This window comes from Liolophura sinensis, chromosome 10 (genome assembly GCF_032854445.1).
Source record: "Liolophura sinensis isolate JHLJ2023 chromosome 10, CUHK_Ljap_v2, whole genome shotgun sequence".
Lineage (NCBI taxonomy): Eukaryota > Metazoa > Mollusca > Polyplacophora > Chitonida > Chitonidae > Liolophura > Liolophura sinensis.
Genome location: NC_088304.1, coordinates 19651870 through 19678283, shown reverse-complemented (window position 1 = coordinate 19678283; position 26414 = coordinate 19651870). Strand labels below are relative to the sequence as shown.

General features: G+C 41.2%; 2 protein-coding genes across 2 annotated transcripts; one reads left to right on the top strand and one right to left on the bottom strand.

Annotated features, from left to right (window-relative positions):
• Window positions 1–6913: 6913 nt before the first annotated feature.
• LOC135476977 (acidic leucine-rich nuclear phosphoprotein 32 family member A-like) lies at window positions 6914–8482 on the bottom strand. Its single transcript, XM_064757124.1, has 3 exons — window positions 8441–8482; window positions 7598–7813; window positions 6914–7096 (listed from the first exon to the last, which is right to left on the bottom strand). The coding sequence occupies exons 1-3, from the start codon at window positions 8480–8482 to the stop codon at window positions 6914–6916; spliced, it is 441 nt and encodes a 146-aa protein (XP_064613194.1).
• A 72-nt stretch (window positions 8483–8554) lies between these two features.
• Window positions 8555–14060, top strand: LOC135476976 (cytochrome P450 2D6-like). Its single transcript, XM_064757123.1, has 5 exons — window positions 8555–8665; window positions 9549–9669; window positions 11547–11812; window positions 12602–12729; window positions 13850–14060. The coding sequence occupies exons 1-5, from the start codon at window positions 8555–8557 to the stop codon at window positions 14058–14060; spliced, it is 837 nt and encodes a 278-aa protein (XP_064613193.1).
• The last annotated feature ends 12354 nt before the right edge of the window (window positions 14061–26414 follow it).

Sequence of the window (26414 nt, the reverse complement as noted above, 5' to 3'; positions counted from 1 at the left end):
AGTATTTTGTTGCAGTGTGGATGGTTCCCTATTATACGGTACATTTTTTGAAAACAGTTGTTGTTCTCTGTTTTTAAATCAAAACAACTGAACTGGATTGTGTCAACCTAGGATTATTTCATCCTATGCACATTGTTTTGTTTTATCATAGATTTAAGGACGTTTAAACTGCCGTGCTGATTGTAATAACACATTCAACTTATTATTGTGCTCACTGCTAACAAAATTCTGTAATCTCAGTTGCGCTTCGATTGCAACTGTTCATATATCCAACGTGGAGATCTAATTCCACATGATGAATGTACAGTCCCTAGCCTCGGGTTAAGCGGAATTAGGCACAATCATGAAGCAGAGCGCCAGAGATTCTGGACACTGTGTCCATATTTACTTACAAGAGAATTATACTCATTGTAAAATTGGGGTGAAGGCGTTTGATGGAGTGACCTTGATACACTGTCCCTCTACATCAGTCATGTTAAAATCAGGCATTGCTTTGTAACCACACATTCCAATTTACATCTTAAACTGTTTGCTGCCGATTTGAGAGTTGCCAGGAGAGTCCTGTTATTTCGGATATTTTCCAAAGATGTACTTGTAAGTGTGCCGTGGGGAGAATGTCATAACCAGAGGGGCAGGGGTCACTTAAACAAACCCCCTTGAGAGCGTTAGGGCTACGGACAAAAGGGCAAAGAGGGCAAAGCTGGGCTGCTGCGAAAGATGGCATCTTAATGAATTATTACACCGCTGGGTGAGATAAATTCCCATATAGACACGCTCAATAGACACTTACTTACATTAGGGTTCTAGTCCAGCTAATGCTGGCTTCCTCTCCGGCCGTACGTCTTCCAGCAACCTGATTTTGTCCGTGGATTTCCCCCTTTCTTTGCTCGGTTTCCTCCCACCATGATGCTGAGCACCGTTGCACAAGTCAAATATTGTTCAGTACGGCGTAAATCACCTATCAAATAAATAAATATTTATAAAGACATAGTATTATGACTTTAAGGTGGTGAGTTGCCAATGTCAGGGGACCTGGCAACTTAATAAATGAATGCATGGAGTAGTGAGGACTGTCCCCACACAGAAAGGTTGAACAGAATTTCATCATTAAGAATGTACTTATTATGAGTGCGAATGTACCGCATGAAAACAGGTTAACCTGTGCTAGCCCGAGCGACTTGACTCTTGCACTGGATGGAGTAGCTGTGAATACCCTGGGTAACGTTGATCACCTACATGTAGTAGCATTTCTCACTGAATATTCATGTCCTTTCGTCACCGATTCCTGTACAAAATTACTTGTCACAGCCCTTGTAGGTGAAACAGAACAAATACATAAAACTCCTTACTGGACTTACCTTTCTTAGATTGGCTATTTAACGCCATACGCACTGTTATAGACTATTTCTTTTAGCGAGTCACCTATGTAATGCTTTATTTGTTTAATGAGGATTCCCCACTGCCTAATGGCCACTTCGGTAAATTATATGAGCTACCTTCATTAATTGATTTATTGTAGAGTCTCCTTGTTTGAATCCAGAGTTATTTGGCATGAGAAGATATTTATTGATACAATATTCATACAGGTGTTTATATACAACTTTCTCAAAACTTTAGAAAGAGAAGGTTGTAGAGATACCGATCGACAGCTTGAGATACCAAGCCTAACCCCTTTCTTAAATACTGGGCTAACATGAGAGAGTTTCCCTGAAGTCGGGAATACTCCAGACTATAAAAATGAAAAAAGTTTTAGTTAGAGATAGGGCAATGTTTCAGCACTGTATTTGAATACGAAGTTACTTATACAATTACCACCAGGCGCTTTTCTGTACTTAGATTTTTAAGAAAATAAGTTACTTCCTTTTCACTGGTTTATATGCAGTGAAATTGTGAGTTGGTAACGTATGTAAAAAGGGTACTGTTTGCGGTAGAATGGAATGGGAGGCAAAGAAGCTGCAGAATTCCTAAGCTTTGTCCTTGTTGCTCGACACATTTTCTCCGTTAAGATTAAGAGGAGGATTTGGGGGCTTTGTGTTAGGGGCAAATAAAGATTTCATCACTGATCAGTACGTTTTTCTGTCTTAAGAGTAACGCAAATTTTCAGAGTAACGCAATATTGCATTTCGTTTAGCAGTATTAGCTTCAAGTCTGGCAATATAGAACGGGAATGTGTCTTCCTCTCTTTTTGGTATGTTTGAATTTTTAAAGCATCTATTTCTGATCCGTAGTTCAAAACTAATATCATTCGTCATCCAGGGTTTGTCACGAGGGCGAATTGTGACAGTTTTGTTTGGTAAACATTCATTAAAACATGACAGGAATAATTTATACCAAACATAAACTTTATCATTCATGTCAGTAAAGATTTCACCAATAATATCCCATGGTGTAACAGATAGGAGATGGAATTAACCGACTAATTCGGCACATTTGAAGTTCCAAACACGTCTTTTACAAGCCCTAGATCTGTCAATAAGCTTAAAGAGATTGTTTACCGTAATCAAGTCAAACTAGTTAATTTTTAGTTTACTCTTGTCATGGAAGTCGTCCCATTTGGTGTATTTGTCATTGAAGTCTCCCAAAATTAAAACGGCATCTGGGTGTTCTGTTAAGACAGTTATAATAGAATCATTTAGATTAGTTATGGAGAGCTCCCGTTCATTAGCAGATTGATTAGGCGGGCGATAGCAGACAGTAATAAACACATGTTTATCATTATATTTCAAGTTGATCAACACCATTTAATTTTCCAAACCTTTTCGTCGAGTGACATTAAGACATATTTTATGCCTCCTCCATGTCTATTCCAATCTTTTATTTCTCTCAAAAAACCCATTAATATATACTAAGTCGTCTGAAATTTCGCAACTTAGCCAGGTTTCACTGACACAGATGAAGTCAAAGTGATATTCATGTGAAAGAACAGTTGATATCACATCTGCTTTTAAGTTCGGGGAAAGCTGGTCATCGCCTTGCGTGAGTAAACACCTTGCGTCAATGTGACAACACGACAAGTTATTTCGATGGGAAAGCCCTGGGGTACTGGTGTATATCACCACGTTACAGCAAAAGGATGACACTAGTATATACAATCAGCGAGTACTTACAATTAGACAGGGCACTTAGAGCACATAGTACTAAATTGCCAGACTACGACGCTAATACAACGAAAAAAGATTTCAAATCAATAAATAATATACAATACCAAAATGGTACTGATATTGTTTACAACATTTACAAAGGAAATCTTCCTTACTGATTTTATTTATAAACGGTGGGGGAAAATTAATTGATACAAAAACATAATATTCAATAAGTAGTATATTACAAAGATCCAAATAAGTAACTTCATTACGAAACTAGAATGGTACATATACGTGACTTGATAGTAAAGTATGATATTTACGCTGAGATATGGAAATTTATTATCGAGTGTCACTGTGAAAGCATTGACAAGTGAAAAAAAATATGTCTTTATATACATATTATATAGTAGAAATACAACAGCAGAATGCAATCACGATCAGCTTTGGCAAGGTTAATGGAATAAAAATAAGAAAAAGTGACATTCGATGAGAAAACAATACTATATATTAATCTACAAGGGTGACTATATACCAAATCCAAGCGACTGAATTACTGTTTGGGTGGACAGAAACAATTGCCAATTCGTCCCCTGCGGGTCAAATCATAAACTAATATCACGAATGTGTGCACGGTGCGTTCGTGTGTGTGTGTGTGTAAACGTACCAAGTTTGGTGGCATGTGATAAAAATTAGTGGAGTTAGTATGCCAGAAGTTAATTACGAACCCAGTTGCCAATTCGCCCCCTGAGGGCCAAATCCAAAACTGATGTCACAAAAGTGTGCTCTGTGTATGTGTGTGTGTCAAACGTACCAAGTTTGGTGGTAACATTCTTTTAGATTAACCTGATATATATGTTTTAACCTGAATATCGGACTGATAACTGGCATGTAAGTTACTCCTGAATATCGAACTAGCAACTGGTATCTAAGTTACTTTTGAAAATCGAACTGACAACCGCGAAATGGCATCCAACTTGACGAACATTGAGCCGTCTTTGTACTGATAGATACTGACACAAAATGGGGCCTCAGTGGCTCAGTTGGTTAGCGAGCTAGCTCAGGGTAATGACCTGGAAGCCTCTCATCAATGCGGTCGCTGTGAGTTCAAGTCCAGCTCATGCTTGCTTCCTCTCCGGCCGTAAGTAGGAATGCCTGCTAGCAACCTGCGGATGGTCGTGGGTTTCCCCCGGGCTCTACCCGGTTTTCTCCGACCATAATGCTGGCCGCCGTCGTATAAGTGAAATATTCTTGAGTACGGCGTAAAACGCCAATGAAATAAAATAAATAAATAAATCCTGACACAAAGTGAAATCCGCAAGCAGGGAAGGTCTCAAATTTGACATAACATTTAACGTAGCCAAATGCAATGATGATGAGTTTTTAAAAATACGACTGTGGTAGAGACAGTGATCTATTTACATAACTGGGTCATGAGATCTAGTGGCTGAGGTTGTTAGCCCGCTAGCGCAGACTCAGGAGTTTCTTAATGCGGCCGCAGTGCGTGCAGCACAGTAAAAATAAGTAGGACAACTAAAGAAGGAGAGCAACACAGTCGGCCAAGGGACAACATGGCTATTTTCTTGACGTTAGCTTTGGCCGTAACAATACCAGTCTTTTTCTTGCTGTACAGGAGAATCAAATACAGGCGCTACAAATTCCCCCCAGGGCCCATAGGCTTGCCGATACTAGGTAATTTTCTGAGCATTTACTCAAATAATGCTCATTTGAACGTCACCCGTGTTACCAAGCCGTTCGGCGATGTTTGCTCTATTACGATGATGGAGACAAAGGTCGTCGTACTGAACAGTGCAAAGGCGATTCGGGAAGCCTTCTTGTCCGAAGAGACTAGGGACGTTTTCGCTGGACGCCCGGATAGCTTCTACGCGCGGTATTGCGACCGTGGTCCGTCCACAGCCTTTATGGACTACGGCGAGATTTGGAAGCTGCAGCGAAATTTCATGGTGAAAACTTTGAAGCGGTTCGATGACCCACATCACCAGTTTGAGACGATAACTCGTAAGCAGTTAGAAGAGACCGTACAGATTATTAGAGACACCAAAACAGAGCCCTTCGACCTCAGCTCTGTCATCCTTCCGTCCCTGGCTAATATCCTCTCCATGCTGGTAAGTTACCACGGCTCTGTCATCCTCCCGTCCCTGGTCAATATCCTCACCATTCTGATAACTCACCTCAGCTCTGTCATCCTCCCGTCCCTGGTCAATATCCTCACCATTCTGGTAAGTCACCTCACCTATGTCATCCTCCGTCCCTAGTCAATATCCTCACCATTCTGATAAGTCACCTCAGCTCTGTCATCCTCCCGTCCCTAGTCAATATCCTCACCATTCTGGTAAGTCACCTCACCTATGTCATCCTCTGTCCCTAGTCAATATCCTCACCATTCTGGTAAGTCACCTCAGCTCTGTCATCCTCCCGTCCCTAGTCAATATCCTCACCATTCTGGTAAGTCACCTCAGCTCTGTCATCCTCCTATCCCTAGTCAGTATCCTCATCATTCTGGTAAGTCACCTCAGCTCTGTCATCCTCCTATCCCTAGTCAATATCCTCACCATTCTGGTAAGTCACCTCAGCTCTGTCATCCTCCTATCCCTAGTCAATATCCTCACCATTCTGGTAAGTCACCTCAGCTCTGTCATCCTCCCGTCCCTAGTCAATATCCTCACCATTCTGGTAAGTCACCTCAGCTCTGTCATCCTCCTATCCCTAGTCAATATCCTCACCATTCTGGTAAGTCACCTCAGCTCTGTCATCCTCCCGTCCCTGGTCAATATCCTCACCATTTTGGTAAGTCATCTCAGCTATTGCGACCGTGGTCCGTCCACAGCCTTTATGGACTACGGCGAGATTTGGAAGCTGCAGCGAAATTTCATGGTGAAAACTTTGAAGCGGTTCGATGACCCACATCACCAGTTTGAGACGATAACTCGTAAGCAGTTAGAAGAGACCGTACAGATTATTAGAGACACCAAAACAGAGCCCTTCGACCTCAGCTCTGTCATCCTTCCGTCCCTGGCTAATATTCTCTCCATGCTGGTAAGTTACCACGGCTCTGTCATCCTCCCGTCCCTGGTCAATATCCTCACCATTCTGATAACTCACCTCAGCTCTGTCATCCTCCCGTCCCTAGTCAATATCCTCTCTATTCTGGTAAGTTACCACGGCTCTGTCATCCTCCCGTCCCTGGTCAATATCCTCACCATTCTGATAAGTCACCTCAGCTCTGTCATCCTCCCGTCCCTGGTCAATATCCTCACCCTTCTGGTAAGTCACCTCACCTATGTCATCCTCCGTCCCTAGTCAATATCCTCACCATTCTGGTAAGTCACCTCAGCTCTGTCATCCTCCCGTCCCTAGTCAATATCCTCACCATTCTGGTAAGTCACCTCATCTCTGTCATCCTCCCGTCCCTAGTCAATATCCTCACCATTCTGGTAAGTCACCTCAGCTCTGTCATCCTCCCGTCCCTAGTCAGTATCCTCATCATTCTGGTAAGTCACCTCAGCTCTGTCATCCTCCCGTCCCTGGTCAATATCCTCACCATTTTGGTAAGACACCTCACCTATGCCATCCTCCCGTCCCTAGTCAATATCCTCTCCATTCTGATAAGTCACCTCAGCTCTGTTATCCTCCCGTCTTTGGCCAGTATCCTCACCATTCTGGTAAGTCACCTCATCTCTGTCATCCTCCCGTCCCTAGTCAATATCCTCACCATTCTGGTAAGTCACCTCAGCTCTGTCATCCTCCCGTCCCTGGTCAATATCCTCACCATTCTGGTAAGTCACCTCAGCTCTGTCATCCTGCCATCCCTAGTCAATATCCTCATCATTCTGGTAAGTCACCTCAGCTCTGTTATCAGCTCTGTTATCCCCCCGTTCCTGGTCAATATCCTCGCCATTCTGGTAAGTCACCTCAGCTCTGTCATCCTCCCGTCCCTGGTCAATATCCTCACCATTCTGGTAAGTCACCTCAGCTCTGTCATCCTGCCATCCCTAGTCAATATCCTCATCATTCTGGTAAGTCACCTCAGCTCTGTTATCAGCTCTGTTATCCCCCCGTTCCTGGTCAATATCCTCGCCATTCTGGTAAGTCACCTCAGCTCTGTTATCCTCCCGTCCCTGGTCAATATCCTCACCATTCTGGTAAGTCACCTCAGCTCTGTCATCCTCCCGTCCCTAGTCAATATCCTCACCATTCTGGTAAGTTACCTCATCTCTGTCATCCTCCCGTCCCTAGTCAATATCCTCACCATTCTGGTAAGTCACCTCAGCTCTTTCATCCTCCCGTCCCTAGTCAATATCCTCTCCATTCTGATAAGTCACCTCAGCTCTTTTATTCTCCCGTCCCTGGTCAATATCCTCACCATTCTGGTAAGTCACCTCAGCTCTTTTATCCTCCCGTCTTTGGCCAGTATCCTCACCATTCTGGTAAGTCACCTCATCTCTGTCATCCTCCCGTCCCTAGTCAATATCCTCACCATTTTGGTAAGTCACCTCAGCTCTTTTATCCTCCCGTCCCTGGTCAATATCCTCACCATTCTGGTAAGTCACCTCAGCTCTGTTATCCTCCCGTCCCTGGTCAATATCCTCACCATTCTGATAAGTCACCTCAGCTCTGTCATCCTCCCGTCTTTGGCCAATATCCTCACCATTCTGATAAGTCACCTCAGCTATGTCATCCTCCCGTACAACGTCAATATCTTCCCTATGCTGTGCTTTCAATCATAACAGTTTTCACGAATTGTTGACCCTACCTTACGCATTTCCATGCCAATGTTTTTATTTATTTATTTATTTCAATTGTGTTTGAGGCTGCACTAAAGAATTTTCTTATATGCACAAAAAACGCTTTTGTTGTTCTCATTCCACACAGAAATATGTTATCCCAACATGAACATGTGTGAAGTAAGTGTGAAGTAAACATGTTTGTGTTACAAAATAATAAAACACAAACTTGTGTTAAAGCAAAATGAGGTCATTTATGCAAAACAGCAAAAGCTTCTATATTTTACAACAAGTATTGTGTACAACATCCAAATTCAATTCTTTCAGCACAAGAACTTGTGTTAATTGTACACAAGATAGAGTTGTTCAAATATCATAGAAGACTTCGTGTTGGAAAGAACATAAATTTGCTTTACAGAAGAAGTGTATTTTGTATGTTATGATGGTGAGGTTTATATATAGTCAGAAAACCCTTATGTCTGGAGGAAAGCAGCGACCTTCGCCAGTCATCAAAAAACATCGTGAATAAAAGCCGCAGCCAAGTCTAAACTAATTACAGGCTAAAGGTATTATTTCATTTAAAAATTATCAGTGGTAATAAAATGATCTAACCTTGTACTTCAGATGACAGGAGAGCGCTACCCACTCGGCCATCCCGCTGTTCAGGCCGCTATAGATTTTGAGCGCGTTGATCTTGAGATCCTGACGGGTCAAATTGTTTACGTGATGACCCTGTTTCCCTTCTTACGTCATCTTCCCTTTGGGTACGGACGGCTGTATCGAGATCATAAACGAGCTTTCGAGAGATATTTGTATTTCATGTTCGAGATCCCGAAGGTAGGAATGGGACTGTACGGATTTTTTTTTACCTCTGCAAAATATTTTGTCTGCGATTGAAATTGGGCAGAAAGCATCTTTCGGTAACCATAATTCTGTAGAAATATGGGCCAGCAATCATAATTTAATTTTACTATTCTTATAAAAATCTTAAGCCGATATAACTCTTCCGTGACTATCTCAAACAAGTCATCTAAAATAAGTGTTAAGCATTTTTAAACCCGAGAGTTGTTTGAGTAGCAGGACCGTTTACGGCTAACTAATTTGTACATGTTTTTTTTCTGTTAATGCCAAAAATATATTTTTTCTGTTATACATATGTGCAAAAGAACTGTACATACGTATAGTTTTGATGTAAATTTGAAAATGTACATGTAAAATTCTTTTATACATATCTCTCAGTCTTTTATACATACCTGTCATTATTTATACATACATGTATATAACATTCTTTGGCACGTATGTGAAAGTCTCTGTACATACGTGAAAATCTTTGTACCGATGTGAAAATTTTTGCACACGCGGAAATTTTGTATACGTATGTGAAAATCTTGTGTAAACACGTGTGTATCTTTTGTACTTGTGGAAATCTTTTGTACATATGTGCAAATAAAAATTCAATTTCTACAAAACGTTCACATATTTACAAAAGAATTACACACATGTACAAAAAAAACCACCAGTTAAAAATAAACAGATGTGCAAACTACACATGTGAATAATCAATGAATAAATAAATACCGCAAGGGCTTAAACAACCGAAACTCATGATACATTTGTTGTTTGTTTAGCTCTTTCTTTGACTACGTTATCGAACCGTGCGTCTATTATACTGTGTATCTAGTAAAGAGATAAACAAAGCATATAAATGTGTTCTTTCCAGGAAAGGTTTGACTCGGAGTCCTCCGGAGGATGTGTGAACGAGCTCTTACGGCTGCAATCAGAATCGCCGTGGCTGAAAGACGACAACATCCGGGGCATTGTGCGGGAGATAGTCAGTGCGGGTAGGCTACTCACATGTACACTGCAGTGCTTGCTATTCATTCACCCAAAATACAAGGTAATTCTGATTTACTATATCTACATTCTACGCCAGATCAAGAAACCAGTCGCCGTAAATCCGTACAGATTCATGCTGTCTGCCTAAAATCCAACGGAGAGTCTTGCAGCATTATCGCTATATCAGAGGCCATTCTTTCATTCCTTCAGCCTAAAACGCAGCGAAAAAGAACTGATAATAATGTGAAGATGTCTGGCAGAGGAACAAAGTTCGCCAACGGAGTTTCCTGGCGAACCACTACCCTAATTCTTCTAATTTTCGGGACACCTATCCTGTTCTTCTTCGCCAATATACCTCTAATTGTACCATTAATATATAATTTCTCTTTTTTTTTCTCATGGTTAGTTTATTCATGTCTTTACTTTTCAAAAAAACTGGGAGAGAAATGTAATACCTTGTTTTCAGCACTGCTAATATCTGTCCAAAAAAATGAGAAAAATTAGGGTGGACACTTTGAAAAATACATGTAAATGGTGTGAGAACACCGCCAAAAGTAAGTCTCTTATCAGATAACCATCTCCAAAACCTAAAATACATCTTCCAAACAAGACAATCTTCTATTAAACCAAAGAAAGGTTTGTTGGATAAGCCTCTTCCAAAGTGAATAAATCTCTGCCAAACAAGCATCTCCGAAACCGAATAATCGTCTCCCGAACAAAGCTAACTACAAGAAGTTACTTAATTACATCCCCTGTAACCAAAACGTTTCTGTTACTTGACCACAAGTTGTGTTTATATTCGGTTTCTGAGAGGCTTGTTTGGCAGACCTATATCCGGTTTGTCAGATGCAGCTTTGGCAGACCTGTATACGGTTTGTAAGATGCAGCTTTGGCAGACCTGTATACGGTTTGTAAGATGTATGTCGGTAGACCTATATCCGGTTTGTGAGAGGCTTGTTTGGCAGACCTATATCAGGTTTGTGAGAGGCTTGTTTGGCAGACCTATATCCGGTGTGTGAGAGGCTTGTTTGGCAGACCTATATTCAGTTTGTGAGAGGCTTGTTTGACAGACCTATATCCGGTTTGTGAGAGGCTTGTTTGACAGACCTATATTCAGTTTGTGAGAGGCATGTTTGACAGACCTATATTCGGTTTGTGAGAGGCTTGTTTGACACACCTATATTCAGTTTGTGAGAGGCTTATTTGACAGACCTATATTGGGTTTGTGAGAGGCTTGTTTGATAGACCTATATTCAGTTTGTGAGAGGCTCGTTTGGCAGACCTATATTCGGGTTGTGAGAGGCTTGTTTCGCAGACCTATATTCGGTTTGTGAGAGGCTTGTTTGGCAGACCTATATTCGGCTTGTGAGAGGCTTGTTTGGCAGACCTATATCAGGTTTGTGAGAGGCTTTTTTGACAGACCTATATTCAGTTTGTGAGAGGCTTGTTTGGCAGACCTATACCCGGTTTGTGAGAGGCTTGTTTGGCAGACCTATATCTGGTTTGTGAGAGGCTTGTTTGGCAGACCTATATCCGGTTTGTGAGAGGCTTGTTTGGCAGACCTATATGCGGTTTGTGAGAGGCTTGTTTGGCAGACCTATATGCGGTTTGTGAGAGGCTTGTTTGGCAAATCTACAATAGGTTTTAGAGATACTTGTTTGGCAGACCTATATTGGGTTTGTGAGATTCTTGTTTAGCAGACTTATTTTCGATTTGTGAGATGTTTCTTTGGCAGTCCTCTATCCGGTTTAATAGATACTTGCTTGGCAGACCTATATTTGATTTAAAAGTTAGCCTGTGTTTGGTACATGCACGCATAACGGATTCAATAAATATGGATTTATAGAAATTCACGTCTCTTTTTTTCTTCTCATTTTGACAGGCCTGGGCACAACAAGCATCTCTGTACTAGCCTTCTTTCTTATCCTTTTGCACCGCCCGGATGTGATGAAAAAGATTCAGCAGGAGATCGACGCTGTGATTGGACGAGAACGACCTCCACGACTGACAGACAAAGGTCACATGCCCTACACCGAGGCAGCCACGTTGGAATCTCTCCGCTATTACACTGTTCTCCCGCTAGGTGTCGTACATACTACCACACGCGAGGCCCAGTTTCGAGATTATTTTATTCCGAAGCACACTGTGGTAAGGAGGTTCACATGACCTGGACTTCACTGTCTGGTATTGTTTTGAAAAAAGTAACAGATAATGCACGAAATGCGACTTTTCGCATTTGATTATAATAAAAGACTTACAGCCATAGAGAATGGAACAAGAGAAGCGACGAAAGTGTAACTGGCAAATTATTACAAGTAACCGTCCTCTTGCCAGTTCACTTCTGTTATAGTTTTACTCCCGATGTTCATTCAAATGCTTAAGTAGCAGCTAATTTCACGTCGTCTAGCCTGCACCCTTGTAATTGCAATTTATCAGACGTCACTGAGCTATAGAATTACTCAAAATGTGGCGTTGTCGTTACAGTTAACATAGAGTATCATTAAACCAAGGCTTCGGGGATGCTTAGTTCACCAGTAGAATCCTGGTTTAAAGGCACACAGTTCTCAAAATGGCACTGATTTTCAGCCCTCATTGTGTGATTCACCCAGGCAGATTTGTTTTAAATTTATTGCCTTATTACAAATGGGCTAACCCAGGATAAGGAATCAAGCAACAAATAAAACCAGAACTTTATAGTAACGTTGGCTCTTCTTTGCCAAGTAAATAGGCGAAGTAATAGTGGACTGAGTGTCAGTGTAACGTGACTTGGTGGGGTGTCGTAGTTGGTGTCTTCGGCATTGCGTTCCAGTAATTCACTACCATAAATATGTCGGTGAGCTGCAAGGAGACGCCGTCTTGATAACCCAAAGCAAACCACCAAACAAACACATATCTAAATAAAAAAAATAAAATGTTGCTTCTTCTGTTCCCTGTCAGATATTCACTAATTCCTGGTTGGCACATCACGACGAGGCAGTTTGGGGCGATCCCTGGGAGTACCGCCCGGAGCGGTTCCTAGACGAGAACGGGAGGCTGTTACCGGCGGACAGTGAGCTCATGAAAAGGTGAGAAGTAACACAGTGCTGCATGGTCCCGCAGACAATGGGGCGTATATTCCCGGGCAAATGGCGAGTCGGGTCCAAGTCAGACTGAACATTGTTCTCTTGAAATGCATGTACTTGAGTAACAGTGTTGCTCATGAAAGCAGGTATGAACTATAGATTACTATAGATTACATGGATTACTGTTACTCCCCAATTACTTCAGACGGGAAATGTGCTCCATTAAAAGTGTGACAATTAATATAAATATTTTACCATATATCTGCTTTTAGAACACAAATATAAATTTGTTAGGCATACAAGCTGGGTAAATGTGTGTGCTTTTTTTTTAATCCAAATTCATATTAGATATGACGTAATGTGACGCTTTTCCATGGATACCTGACAAAAGTCAGTCAACAAGGAACATATGTGCACGGTAGAAATCGCGAAACTCCTTCTCACAAACACAATTCTGAAGGCATCTAGTACATACAATCCGTATTAACACGTAATAAAATAGATTAGGCAGAGGCGAAGTTTACAGTCACACTGACAACACCGTACAAAATAAATTCTATTTACTTATATGTTAACGTTCAGTGCCGCTGAGCTACTCTGACAACAGCCATCTAAGTGTGTATATCTGTCCTAATTTCAACTGATACCTTCCAAAATACACTTGGCTGTCAACTTCAAAGCCAGCTTTATAAAATGACACTCGAAATAAAAACCCCAAAAGAAACAGAAAATGAGAAAAAGAAAAGACGGATACAATCAATCCAAAACAGTTAATGTTAAACATAACTGAAACTATATGTCGTTATCTACTGAACGAGAAAATGCAGTTGTGGTCTGTATCCAGCTGGCCAAATAGTTACGACTACCCCAGATCACTAGCTCTTGATTAATGAGTTTGCGAGTTCGAATCCACCTCTTGCTCTTCCGGTTGCGTGTTTGCGTCAGGAGGGATGCCAGGCTTTTGACAAGATGGCGTGTCCCCCCGTGGCGTCTACAAAAATCATTCAACCATCAACCTGACCGGTGTAATTCTGGTGAAGCCAATCAAAAGACGATCATATATCTATTTTGCAGGCATATACTATTAATTTGATCAATAAGAAATGTCTTTGTTTGTCAACAGCTGGTTTCCGTTTGGAACAGGAAAGCGGGCCTGTTTTGGGGAGCCCTTTGCCCGCTGCAGAATCTTCCTCTTTATAACAACACTCTTACAGCATTTCAACTTCCGGCCCTGCGCAGACGAGCCCTGTCCGTCATACGATCCTCGAACATTTCAGTCTAACATCACTTTGATTGCACCAAAGTTTAAAGTGTGTGCATTTCCGCGCAACTGAAGAAACGTTTTACTGGAAACCAGTTAAATAATTTCTCTCAAGCAGACGAAGCTTCCTTGCGACTGACATTTAAATACACATCTCACTGGAAAAATAGTGCATGATATGTTTCTCTGTTTTAATCCCGAACACCGTATACCGATATGGAACTTGGATCGATCAAAGCTACCCAAAGCCAGACAACAAATATAAACAACTTCTCTTTGAATAGAGTTAAACGAAAGTGATCTCCACATTATTTATGAGTTTGACTCATAAGATAGTGGAGCAGACAATTGACGGAACGCTGTATACATGGAATTAATGGACAGTTTTGCATATGAGCCGCGAGCGGCTCTCATATCGTGGGACAAATGCCAGTAAAAAAACAACCACATCTTACTGAGGCATTGATAAAGAATGTGTTCACAGAATGCATTGAGAGCGAGCCCTTGTGGTGAGTAAAGTGGTTGAATTCACGTAGTCGTCTCAGTCGAAAGCTACATATGTAAGTGGAGCAGCTTGCCAGTGCTGAAAGGCTTTCTGGCATTAGCTACAGGTAACTTTCCTTTAAGCTCAATCCGTCGAGTGCTGCATAAGTATTGCTCTAAACTGTTACCTCTTGTATTTCGTCAAAGTAGAACGGTATAAGAGTTGCTTACAACTCTGGACAAAGTTAAAGGCGGAAAACAACTGAAGTTTTCTGATCTTACGACTAGGGGATTCAAAACCAACGGCCACTCAAATTCTTTGTGGATTTGTGAAACGATGTAATTTGGGGGATCCACGCCGACCACCATGGGGGAAGTTGCAGAATACAGCAAAAGGCGCAAGGTTGTTTATGACAACTACTGTGGCGCTTTCTACAGGGAGTCGCTGGAGGAAGCGTTAAAGAGAGCTTGCGACACCCAGCGACGGTTCTTCGAGAATAACAACCGATCGGAGTCGGTTCGTCTGTTTGTGTTACACAAGCAGATCGAGACGACACGACATCTTTACTTGATGAAGAAACAACGAGAATACAAAGACCATGAGAAACAGCTGAAGGTAAATCTCGCGCATCTACGCGCCCTTCAGACTCTCGCCCTGGACAGGCAGCGAGCGAAGTTCTCCAGTAACCTGGGCCAGTACGGACCGGCCACGACGCGAATAAACCTACAGTCCAGGATCGATAGGGAGGTAAATGGCAACACTACATCTGCTAGGCGGCGCAGCCAGATCGTTCAAATCCTGGCCAGTATGCCTGTAGTGGTGGAGTGTGACCGCAAGTTGCCTACACTCGAGTTGCTCAAACCAAGTGCACATCTTCGCCTTCCTGAAACTCCGGGTCCAGGTCTAGTCAGGCACCCAAGAAGCACCGACCAAAGGAAGGGCTGTGGAAGCATGAAGAGCGCGGCAGTGGCTAACTTCGCACGAGTTGCGGGACCGCTTCGCGAGAGAACCTCTGTGCGATCACAAAGTTGCCATGGAGCTCTTCTGTCTAAAGAGTAACATTCCTGTCTTACACATGAAGTGAACGGTTATGGCCAGTCGTGCGAAACATTTTACTTACTGCTGTACGAAGTACTCATCAATTCGTCCGTAATATGGCCAGCCTCCCATTAATCTCGGGGCCCCGTCGCGAGAGAACCTCTGTGCGTGCCCAAAGTTGTCATGGAGCTCTTTTGTCCAAGATTTTAACACTTTGTGGGGCGCAAGGAATGAACAGGCTATTATCTACGGAGAGCAACTTTTATTTTATATTTATTTTTTTCGCTGAGAGGTGTCTATCTAATGGTGTCTGTAGCATGTCATTCCAGCTATTCCACAGTATCCCCTGGAACTATCTAGAATCACCTTATATAAATAACTAGTATTCTGATGATAAAGATACCGTAAAATTTATGAAACTTTATTCGTGTTGAGAATGCACTGAAGAATCTAGTCTTCAATATATAAACAGAATGCATATGTATAAATTATAAATAGAAAGTTTGAGAGAACGTGACCATAGCGTTGTTCAAGATTTCTGTGCAACATTGGCTAGCGGTGGCAGTGATGTGTAGCGAGCGTAATGAGTGCTACATGCGCTGCAAGGCGTATGGCCGGTACATTAGATTCTGATTGTGGTATTGATATCAGGAATATCTGTTATTAATCATGATGAATTGTCTAAAAAAATTAACAGTAAAAAGTATTTAAGCGGGCCGCCGTGGTCGAGGTTGTTGGTGTGACCCACGAGCCTCTCACCAGTGCGGTCGCTATGAGTTCAAGTTCAGCTCATGCTGGCTTCTTATCCGGCCGTATATGGGAAGGTCTGTCAGCATCCTGCAGATGGCCGTGGGTTTCCCCCGAGTTGTGCCGGGTTTCCTCCCATCATGATGCATGACACCGTCGTATACGTCAAAACTTCTTAAGAACGGCGTGAAACACCAATTAAATAAATAAATAAATAAAAAGTATTAAAACTCGGTATAACATGATGAAATCTAATGACAACTTTGGATACCCGTATTTTTTGTTTTGTTTTTTTGTTGTTTTTTTTTTTTTTTGTTTTTTTTCAACCAATGAACAGCATGAATCTAACAAATCTTGCTTATATGTACAGTTGTTTATGATTTCATTAAAACAAATTTCAGGGAGGCGGGGGGATATTTTGGTTTCAGGCTGGGAAGTCACTGGTTTTATACTGTACCTATACTGTATTACATGTACATATATGACTAGACACTGGGCACCTGGGCACTGGGAAATCTGTTGTCTTAAACTTGGCACTATGTTTGTCATGACAGTGGAGAATACATAAAAATTACATAATGTTCAGATAAAGGGCGCGAAAAGTTAGTTGTAAATGTGATTTTCAAATATTTTTTTTTCTTTCAAGAGAAAAAGACACTTGAAAGTACTTTTTGTATGGAAGATATTTGGGACCACATTTTGGTATACATTGTAGTTTTGAAAGTGGCTAACCTATTGAAGAGTATATTTGCCAATTTGGACATTTCTATATTTTTACGATTTCTTCCAATCATACCATTAGTCATTGACCAATGATTTCACGTGTTCGAATTCAGGTGCACTGACCCGGGCGCGGCTTTATATTGGGTGTTTTGTCACGTGCGTTGCTTATTTCTGGGTTCTGTTCTTCATCATCCATAAACATGCCAACTTTCATGTAAATGAGACCATCTTAAGTATAAAGTAAAACACCAGGGCTTGAATTTTCCAGACGTTATAGGCCTTGTTTGCAACCATGAAAAACAAAACACTAAAAACTGGTTGTACATCAATGACCGTTTATTTTTCCGCAAACTACAGTCCATATACGGAAATGCTTAAACTTGTGACTTCGGCATGTCGAGAGCAGACGACAAGAGATGTCCGACTGAGTGGTCCCAGCTCAGTAGATATCTTACAACCATTGCACAGAATGAGATTTTTAACTCACCAGACAGAAAATATCAAACACGTCTCGAATATTTTCTCTAGCGACTCTAGAGGTGGAGAACTGAGCAAAATAACCCGGCATTATAAGAATTAAGTGCAGAGCAAACTGCCTTGAATGACATTTTGCTCAGCACACAGACCTAGTGAGCGGCAAGCTAAATTCTTTTTAATAAATGGGCCCAAAACATTCCTAATCTTGACTGTGACGTCAGTGATGACAATCTACATAACGCCTTTAAGATGACGTCACTTCCGCCTGATAAATACCTGATTGTGACGTCATAAACAACTAATCGTTCACCTCCGTGACGTGAACGACGCAAAAGCAGACAAGTTACATGTAGGTGGGAATCACAAGCGGGAACTTGAAAAACATCACGATGGACGTTCAGCGGATGCCTGTACGATGTAGAGTAGTGGAACCGGCGACTAAAAGATACGATCCAGCGGAAAGTAAACTGTCCCGGGAAAAGGTAACCGCATACGTACTTGTACCGTTCTGATGCAGAATATATATTGTACAAAATGCAAGGTAAAGCGAAATACAGTACAAAACAGCGATATAGCTTGATTTGCATTAACATTTGGAATGTAAATAGTGAAATAGTCAAGTTGTTAAGAAGTTGTTTTCATCTTTGTAATTATGCTTGTATAAGTGGAATATTTGAGAACAAAATAAAACATGAACAAAACTAAAGTAAAGGTATTAGAGCGAAAATATTGCCCCTCTGCACCAAATATCAACCACATATTAAGGCTCCAAAAGATGATCACAGCAATGGAAACAAGAACTAACTCATATAATCCAAAAGATGGTCAGTTCTTAAGCCTAAGTAAGCCTAAGCTGATTAAATGCATTCCGGTAGTTCTGAAACTATTGCCAGTTATAACATATCTTAATACTGATGAACGGACAAGTGAGCATACATACCTCAGAACTTGACCAATTCTTATAAGGTCTTTGCAATCGCGTTTCGAACCAAATTCGAGCACATCCACGTGCCAAAAGTACTGGACATACCACACGAATAAGGCTATAACGGCAGTAATGCCAATATACTGACGACTGGACAAATGGGTGAAGGAGAAAATCGTTGACCAATTCTCAATGTCGGTGTCACAACATTTCAAGATTTGTTAAGTATCAGCCCTTAGCGCCATCACCATTGTGGACAGTACAAACATATCTCTCTCCAGCTTATTTGGTGTAGGCACGATGTTATAACTTGTCCACTGTAAAATACAGTGAAACGTGCTTGTGATACATTTAGTCATTGATTTTACTTTCTGCTTTTTAACATTTCTGGGGCTAACAGGACCCTGATCGGTGGAACCTGATGAGCCGTCTGATCCCACCAGCCAAACCCAACACCTCACGGGCCGTAATACGGGGGGAGTGGGACACATCCAGCACCCTTGACGGTAAGAGACTGGGGTCAACTTCGGCACTAATGTAGACTGCACGGCGTTACGCTACATCTGCCCTCCTTTTGGGTTATACATGCGCAATTCGTGCAATTGGGTGTAGGGTTTGTCTCCGGATTGAAGAGTGCTGGGGCACTGACTGGATAATACAGCCACATAAATATCACAGGTTGCTGGATCACTATAAATGCCTGCACTGTTATTATAAAACAAACTAAAATATTTAATGTTTTTGCCAGTTTTGTATAGAACTGAAGACTTTTTGTTCAAGGCTATTATAACCCGGCGTTGTTGTTGTTCTTGATTGATGGAGGATTTTTTTTTTTAATACGCATGCGTCCCACAGCTTGGGACCGCGCAAAGGGTCATTTTTTCTTCTATGGCGACATCTAAACAATACAAAAGCATTAAACTCACAATTTCTTCATTTATTTGCTAATTTATATTATCATTTCCTCTTGATCGGGGTTCATTTTTTAAGCGATAGGCAGTGTGATACGACCAAAACTCTGCACTAGTTTTGTCATTCAATTCCAGGACACGTTCTTCCGGAAAAGAAAAACTACACATGCGCGTGCCACCAAAAGTCACTACACGTCACGAGAAGCCTTTGGGAAAACGGGCAAAATTTTACTGGAAAACGAATCTTAAAGAAATCGGATTACGGGTAAGATGGGGGCTTCCACTGAGATAACACTATATAAATAATATCAGCATGACTTCAATACACTACTGTTGGCCGCCAAATAATGTGTCTGTCCATAATCATAGTTGTCTCAGCTATGGATTCCTGCTAGGTGTCCCCATGTATCACCCCTAGTAAATCCTCACAAGCATGAAACTGGTGAAAGCTAGATAAGTTCAAACTCAAACCGCCATTCTTGAATGCATACGGCCACAGACCCCCATTAGTTTCCATAAGCGACAATGTTAACGTTTAGCGCTGTACCTCAGTCCCAAACATTCCGTGGCAAATAAGCTTTGGTGCATACCTGGCCCAGCCTGTGGGAAAGAAGCCATAAAAATCTTGACATAGGTTGACCATCAAAATCTGGACCTTTATTTGCCGGCAGCTGGGAGGGGTGCCTAGCAACGCCAAGGGGGACGTCACTCACAGCCTCATTACCACCTGCCTCCTGTGTCTTCTCGCCCAGAATTTCAAACTTTCATTATTAAAGCTCATACCTGCCCAAAGCTTCGAAAATTTCCATTATTTTCATGCCAAGCATGCACCTGTTCACCAAACACAGCAGGCAGGCAGCAAAAAAAAGACTTTACACCCTAAAATACACAGAATTACATTCGTCCTTACCGAAAACGGAAGTTGTGATGGGGGTCTGTGTCCATGCTCCTCACAGCCCACACAAGGGAGATAACTGCTGACACTACTAGCAACTGACAAATTTTAAACATCTTGTTTAATCGTTAATTTAATTGTTTGAGAAAGTTTTAGTGATAAATGTTGATTATGGGTTTTCTCTAGATCATTACTTGTGCGACTGATGCTAAACTATGAGCCCATATGTGTCCAAAAGGTCAAACCAGTCTAGTAGTAGTTGTGGCAGTGATTCCCCTCACTGTGAGGAGTATGCATTCAAAGACGTCGGTTGGAGATCGGATTTTCTCAATTTCCACCAGTTTCATGCTTGTCCGGATTTACTAGGGATGATACATGGGGACACCTATCTGGAATCGATAGCTGAGACGACTATGAGTACGGACAGGCACATTATTTGGCGGCCAACAGTAGAGGTGTTACAGTACAGAACAACATTGTGACCAGCTTCTTTTGAGATAATCATATGCAATATGACTGTTTTTTATAGTCCTGACTTGACACTATCATCACTATCACTAAGCCTTTCTTTCCGTCTTGGCAAAGCGCCGCTGTTTAAAGCCGATGTTTTTGAAACTATCAAACATACAATGTGTTATTAATCGCAAACGAAGCCTACATCCGGCCATGCATGATTCCCTCCATTTCCGAACAGCTTCAATTTACGTATGTCAATGATCAGTTTTCCTATTTTATACTGTAAATTTATCTCCTGAGATAAGGCCTACCCTTAGTTTTTCAGGTATTAACCAGTCTTGAAACAGCATGGAAATCATTGTACTACTCCACTTAGCCTTTGGCGAGCCGGTTTCTGGACTGATACTTCAAACTGATGCTCACTGCCATGCTGTGGGTAACATAAGCAGGGTGCGATCAGCGACAAGTTGCAGATTTGGCTGTTTCAAAATATCGCCATGAAGGCAGAAAAAGCTATTTGGCTTTACCCTTGTGCGAAATGTATGATGGTTTGTGGCGCATGCTGTTGTTGTTGAAACGTGGATAGTTTTCGATTAGGCATAAAATACATCACGATATGACTCTAGTGTGAAGTCAGAACTATAAAACAGTCATATTGTATGACTTCCAATATTCAACTTCCAAAACACTGTCGTGATACAGTCTACATGGTGTTGAAAGTGACGTTAATAAACTCTAAGCAAGCAATTCGTCCAGACTAATATTGAAGACGGCAGATCTTATCACCAAAAGTGCCTTTGTTGAAATGTTTTTTTTGCCAGTGCATATTTTATGTCAGTGGTGACTGATTGGTGTGGTTTAAGTCACGTTGTTTGTATTCTGTTTTAAAGAATTACCATTTGGTTTATGGATTTCTCCAATGTTTTTTACGAACTTTGTTTTGAAGTATTTGTTTTTCTTTTGCTTTATACGAATCTACGCGCTTATATTTACCTTATTCCATTTCTTAGTTCTTTGCTCTCACCAATGCGGTCGCTGTGAGTTCCAGTCCAGCTCATGCTGGCTTCTTTTCCGGCCGTAAGTGGGAAGGTCTGCCAGCAACAAGCGGATGCCCGGGCTCTGCCTGGTTTCCTCCCACCACAATGCTGGCCGCCGTCGTATAAATGAAATATTCTTGAGTATGGCGTAAAACACCAATCAAATAAATAAATAAATAAATTCTTAGTTCTTTGGTAGTTTGTGTTAAATGCTGTTCTGGGAGTCTGCCAAATTTGGTAAAAGGCCAGATCACCGTGTTTGCAGTTTTCAACTGTGCTCTTTGTAAATTTGTCTTCTGTAACTTACTAGAGATTTCCCCATGCGTTTTACAGATTTGTCCGCGACGTACACGAGGCTCGAAAGGAAAATGGTGCTTCCCAATTCCCGCTGTCCACCATTGTTGTCAGCTGGAGAACAGACATGGTCCTGTACAACCTCACCTCCCTACACCGACTCCTGTCCCTGTTCGGAACCATCGTCGACATGAGGCACATTCGAATTAACAGCGTTGTTGTTGTGTTCGATGACTTGTCCCACGCCTGCCGACTCATTGCCATACGCAACATGGTGTCTCGCGTGAATCAGCTGCATTGCACGTGGTGGCACAAGTGCATGGAAAACAAACATTTTAACCTTTCCAACGGGTTACAGGTTTACCACGACATTTACCTACATTACTAGGTTAGGAAAATGTACGGAATCTGTCACTGAACTTTTTGCGTGCATTATTTCACTAGGTTAGAGAAATATACGGAATCTGCCGCTGAACCATTTGCGTTTATTACTTTACTAGGCTTGGATAATATACGGAAGCTGCCGCTGAACCATTTGCGTTTATTACTTTACTAGGCTTGGATAATATACGGAATCTGCCGCTGAACCATTTGCGTTTATTATTTTACTAGGCTTGGATAATATACGGAATCTGCCGCTGAACCATTTGCGTTTATTATTTTACTAGGCTTGGATAATATACGGAATCTGCCGCTGAACCATTTGCGTTTATTATTTTACTAGGCTTGGATAATATACGGAAACTGCCGCTGAACCATTTGCGTTTATTATTTTACTAGGCTTGGATAATATGTGGAATCTGCCGCTGAACTATTTGCGTTTACTATTTGACTAGGTTAAGAAAATATACGGAATCTGCCGCTGAACCTTTTCTGTTTATTATTTTACTGGCTAGGTTAGGAAAATATACGGAGTGTGCTGCTGAACCACTTCTTTTCTTTTACTGGCTAGGTTAGGAAAATATACGGAATCTGCCGCTGAACCATTTGCTTTGTTTTACTGGCTAGATCAGGAAAATATACGGAATCTGCCGCTGAACCATTTGGAATTATTATTTAGACATCCCATCATTATCTTAGTGTGGGACATCGATTTTGTGGAGTGCCGCAGTCATTGTGAATACGCGCTTGTTTGACTGCAAGCTTTCTTAAAGGTCCAGCATATATAGGCCAACAAAAGCATAATTTAGACTCCTGCTGAACGAATTATTACCAAATGTTTTTAGACCTTCTGCTGGACTGCATACTTAGCAGCAATTCACATCTTTCTGATGGAACAAACCCAAGTGCTCGGTAAAAATATCGGTTTTTCGCCAGTTATCTGACAAACTTCCCGACTTCCTCATCAAGCCGCACTCGAATCCAGCCAAGGCGCAGTTTCCAGCATCGATCTCGATAGACCGCTCGGGGTCTCCACGAAATGTTTCTTGACGTAAAACCAGGCTTTAACTGAAGGCAGTGACACCAAAATGCATGGATTTATTTATTCATTTGATTGTTGTTTAAACCCACATTCAAGAAATATAGAGAAAACCAGAGAGCCTAACGTAATTCACCGACCTTTGGCAAGTTGCTGACGAACTTTGTCTTGTGGGACACACAGACCTGCACGCCAAATTGGTGGAGGACTAGTGGTCTCCAAGAAACGTTAGACTACCCTAACGGCCACACAAGCATCGCCCACCACTTATTGTCAATAAACCCCCTTGAAGAATGAGAAGGTGGGGAGGGGGGGGGGTACAAATTTACAGTACAAACCCAGCTCTGAACCCGAACCTCGTGTGCACTTGCTAGTGAAACACGAGCGCCTTTAACTACTTGGGTCCAATAGCACTGAGATAAGAATCTTGTACAAGACTGAGAAAATACCACTAGACCAGTATTCATGGAATTTAGCAGACATGTTTATTTTTCGATACAATAAATTTTCTTACCTATAGCACTTGTAAAAATTAATAACTTTAAATATGAACCTTAGGTCCACGTGTTTTACACGTGTTGATTACACAGAAAATGTACTCAACATTCACATATTAAATGCATTTCACACTGTGCAAGAGACCAATGCTATTGCTTTAAAAGCTCGAATGTACTACAATAAGAGACAATCAATAACCTACTTTACAGGCGACAATGTAGAGAAAGCAAGGGCAACTACATTGTATTTATTTATTGATTGATTTATTTGATTAATGTTTTACGCCGTAGTCAAAAATATTTCACAACCCACGAAAAACCGCAGGTTGCTGCAGACCTTCGCACGTACGGCCGGAGAGGAAGCCAGCATGACCTCACATCAACCGCGTTGGTGAGAGGCTCCTGCCTGCGTCTTCACGCCGTTCTGGCACGCAAACCACCTTGGGCACGGAGTCCAACAACTACACTGAAATGATGCTTCACAATCCCAAATGTAAAGGAATGAGGGAAAATTATACCGAAGCATTAAAAGCTCAAATGCAAATTAAACTGTGTAAGTTCGTTTCAAAACAAAAGAGTACATTTAGGTACATGGAGTGTACAAATATAACAAAATGTCTGAGTTAGGTAAATCGACATAAAAGAGTAAGCAAGTATTAAAAAACATCCAGAAAACGTTTTCATATCAATAATAAGCATCTACCTTGATAAGGAATTAAGGAATTCTCCTCCATACTATTGTGAAACATTTCACATGTAGAGATTCATACATGGATATGTAAAAGTTTCAAAAACCGTACCTTTTTACATTATGTCTTATTTATTTATTTATTTATTTTATTGGTCGTTTATGCTATACTTAATACTATTTCACTTGTTCAACAATATGATGTGAAGGAACTCACGACCGACTGCATGCTGCTTTCATACCTTCCCAAGTACCAGCGGATAGGAGGCCTGCATAAGCTGAGCTTGAACTCACAGTGACTGCAATGGTGAGAGGCTCCTGAGTCATTGTGGTACACTGGCACACTAACCCCTTGGTCACGGAGGGTCCCTGGTGTTTGTTTTGTAGTATTCACGCATGAAGTTTTTAGTTTAAAATAATTAACCTAGTTATGTAATACATAAACGTAATTTATGTATTACATAACGTGATACAAGTACAGAAAAATGAGAAGGTACACGTATGGTCTTGGAGGTATAAAGTTATAAAATTTGTACCTCCACGGTGTAAGTGAAATCTGAGTATAACAAAATCTGATCTCAGCAAATTACAGGTATGCATACAATGATAACTAAAACTGGCAACTGGCTTTTTATCATATATACTTCAGCTTCCTCAGTATCAGTATACTATCTTATTCAAGCCAAAACATGTTAAAAAGACTTCAGTAATACTGAGATGAGAAGTGGAATTGCACTAGCAGGGACGATCAGCATTCAGAGTATTAACTAGCACAATACAAAAATCAATCCCTACGACAAAGAGGCATTCATCATTATTAATAAGAAAAAGTGATGACAACTCACTGATAACAAGTGTATTGAGATTACAAACTGTTGCTAAATTCAATATGCACTAAATTTCGTAACTTGTAAGGTGAAGTGGATGTTAGGTTTGACTTTGCACAGGAGGTATATTATAAAACCCTGAGTGTGGATTTCAAGCCTCATCTTCGTACCCTTTTTGTCACACAAATAACGATTACGTCTACAATGTTATTAAATAGAAAACCATTATTGCAAATACTGAAAAAACTAGTGAGGTAAGGTATATCAACCCATGACCACTGCAGACAGCTCTTATAAATAAAGACAGAAAACTGCAAAAGAAATATGACGTCCGGAAAATTGGTCATGTAAAGTGTAAATTATTGAAGTTCCAGATGAGATTAACTTACACTGTGTGTTAGCGTGGTCTACAAATCTGGCAAGTATGTATGGATATTTTAATCAGGCAGTGGTAATTAAGGTCGCAGACATTCTCTATTTATGCCTCCCTGTAGGCATACCTGCTGAACATGTCGGTCCACAAGCTATGAACAAAGTACTGATCACAGGCAGCTCAGCTGAATGTGAACAAATTATAACAACAGATCTTCGCATTGTCAGTCCCAAAGCATTCAAATATCTTTATAAATATTCGTTTTAGTGTCAGATCTTGTACAAAATATATTATCCAATCACCAGTTGAAAAGATCGCACTTCTTTTCAAACAAATAAGTACTTCGAGGTCAGGTGAGCCAAGCTCGCAGCAAGGGCTTTTGGAACCTAAGGAATGGACTGAATCTATCACAGCGAGCTGGATGCGTCAGAGCGAGCTGAATGCGTCAGAGCGAGCTGAATGCGTCACAGCGAGCTGAATGTGTAACAGCGAGCTGAATCCATCACAGCGAGGTAAATCCATCAGCTTTTAGGTTTTATTCTTGACATTCTCAGAATATTTTTTTACTGTCCTGCACATCGTATGAACATATCTCTATCAAAAACTCCATATAAAAGCATTTCATTTCCAAAACA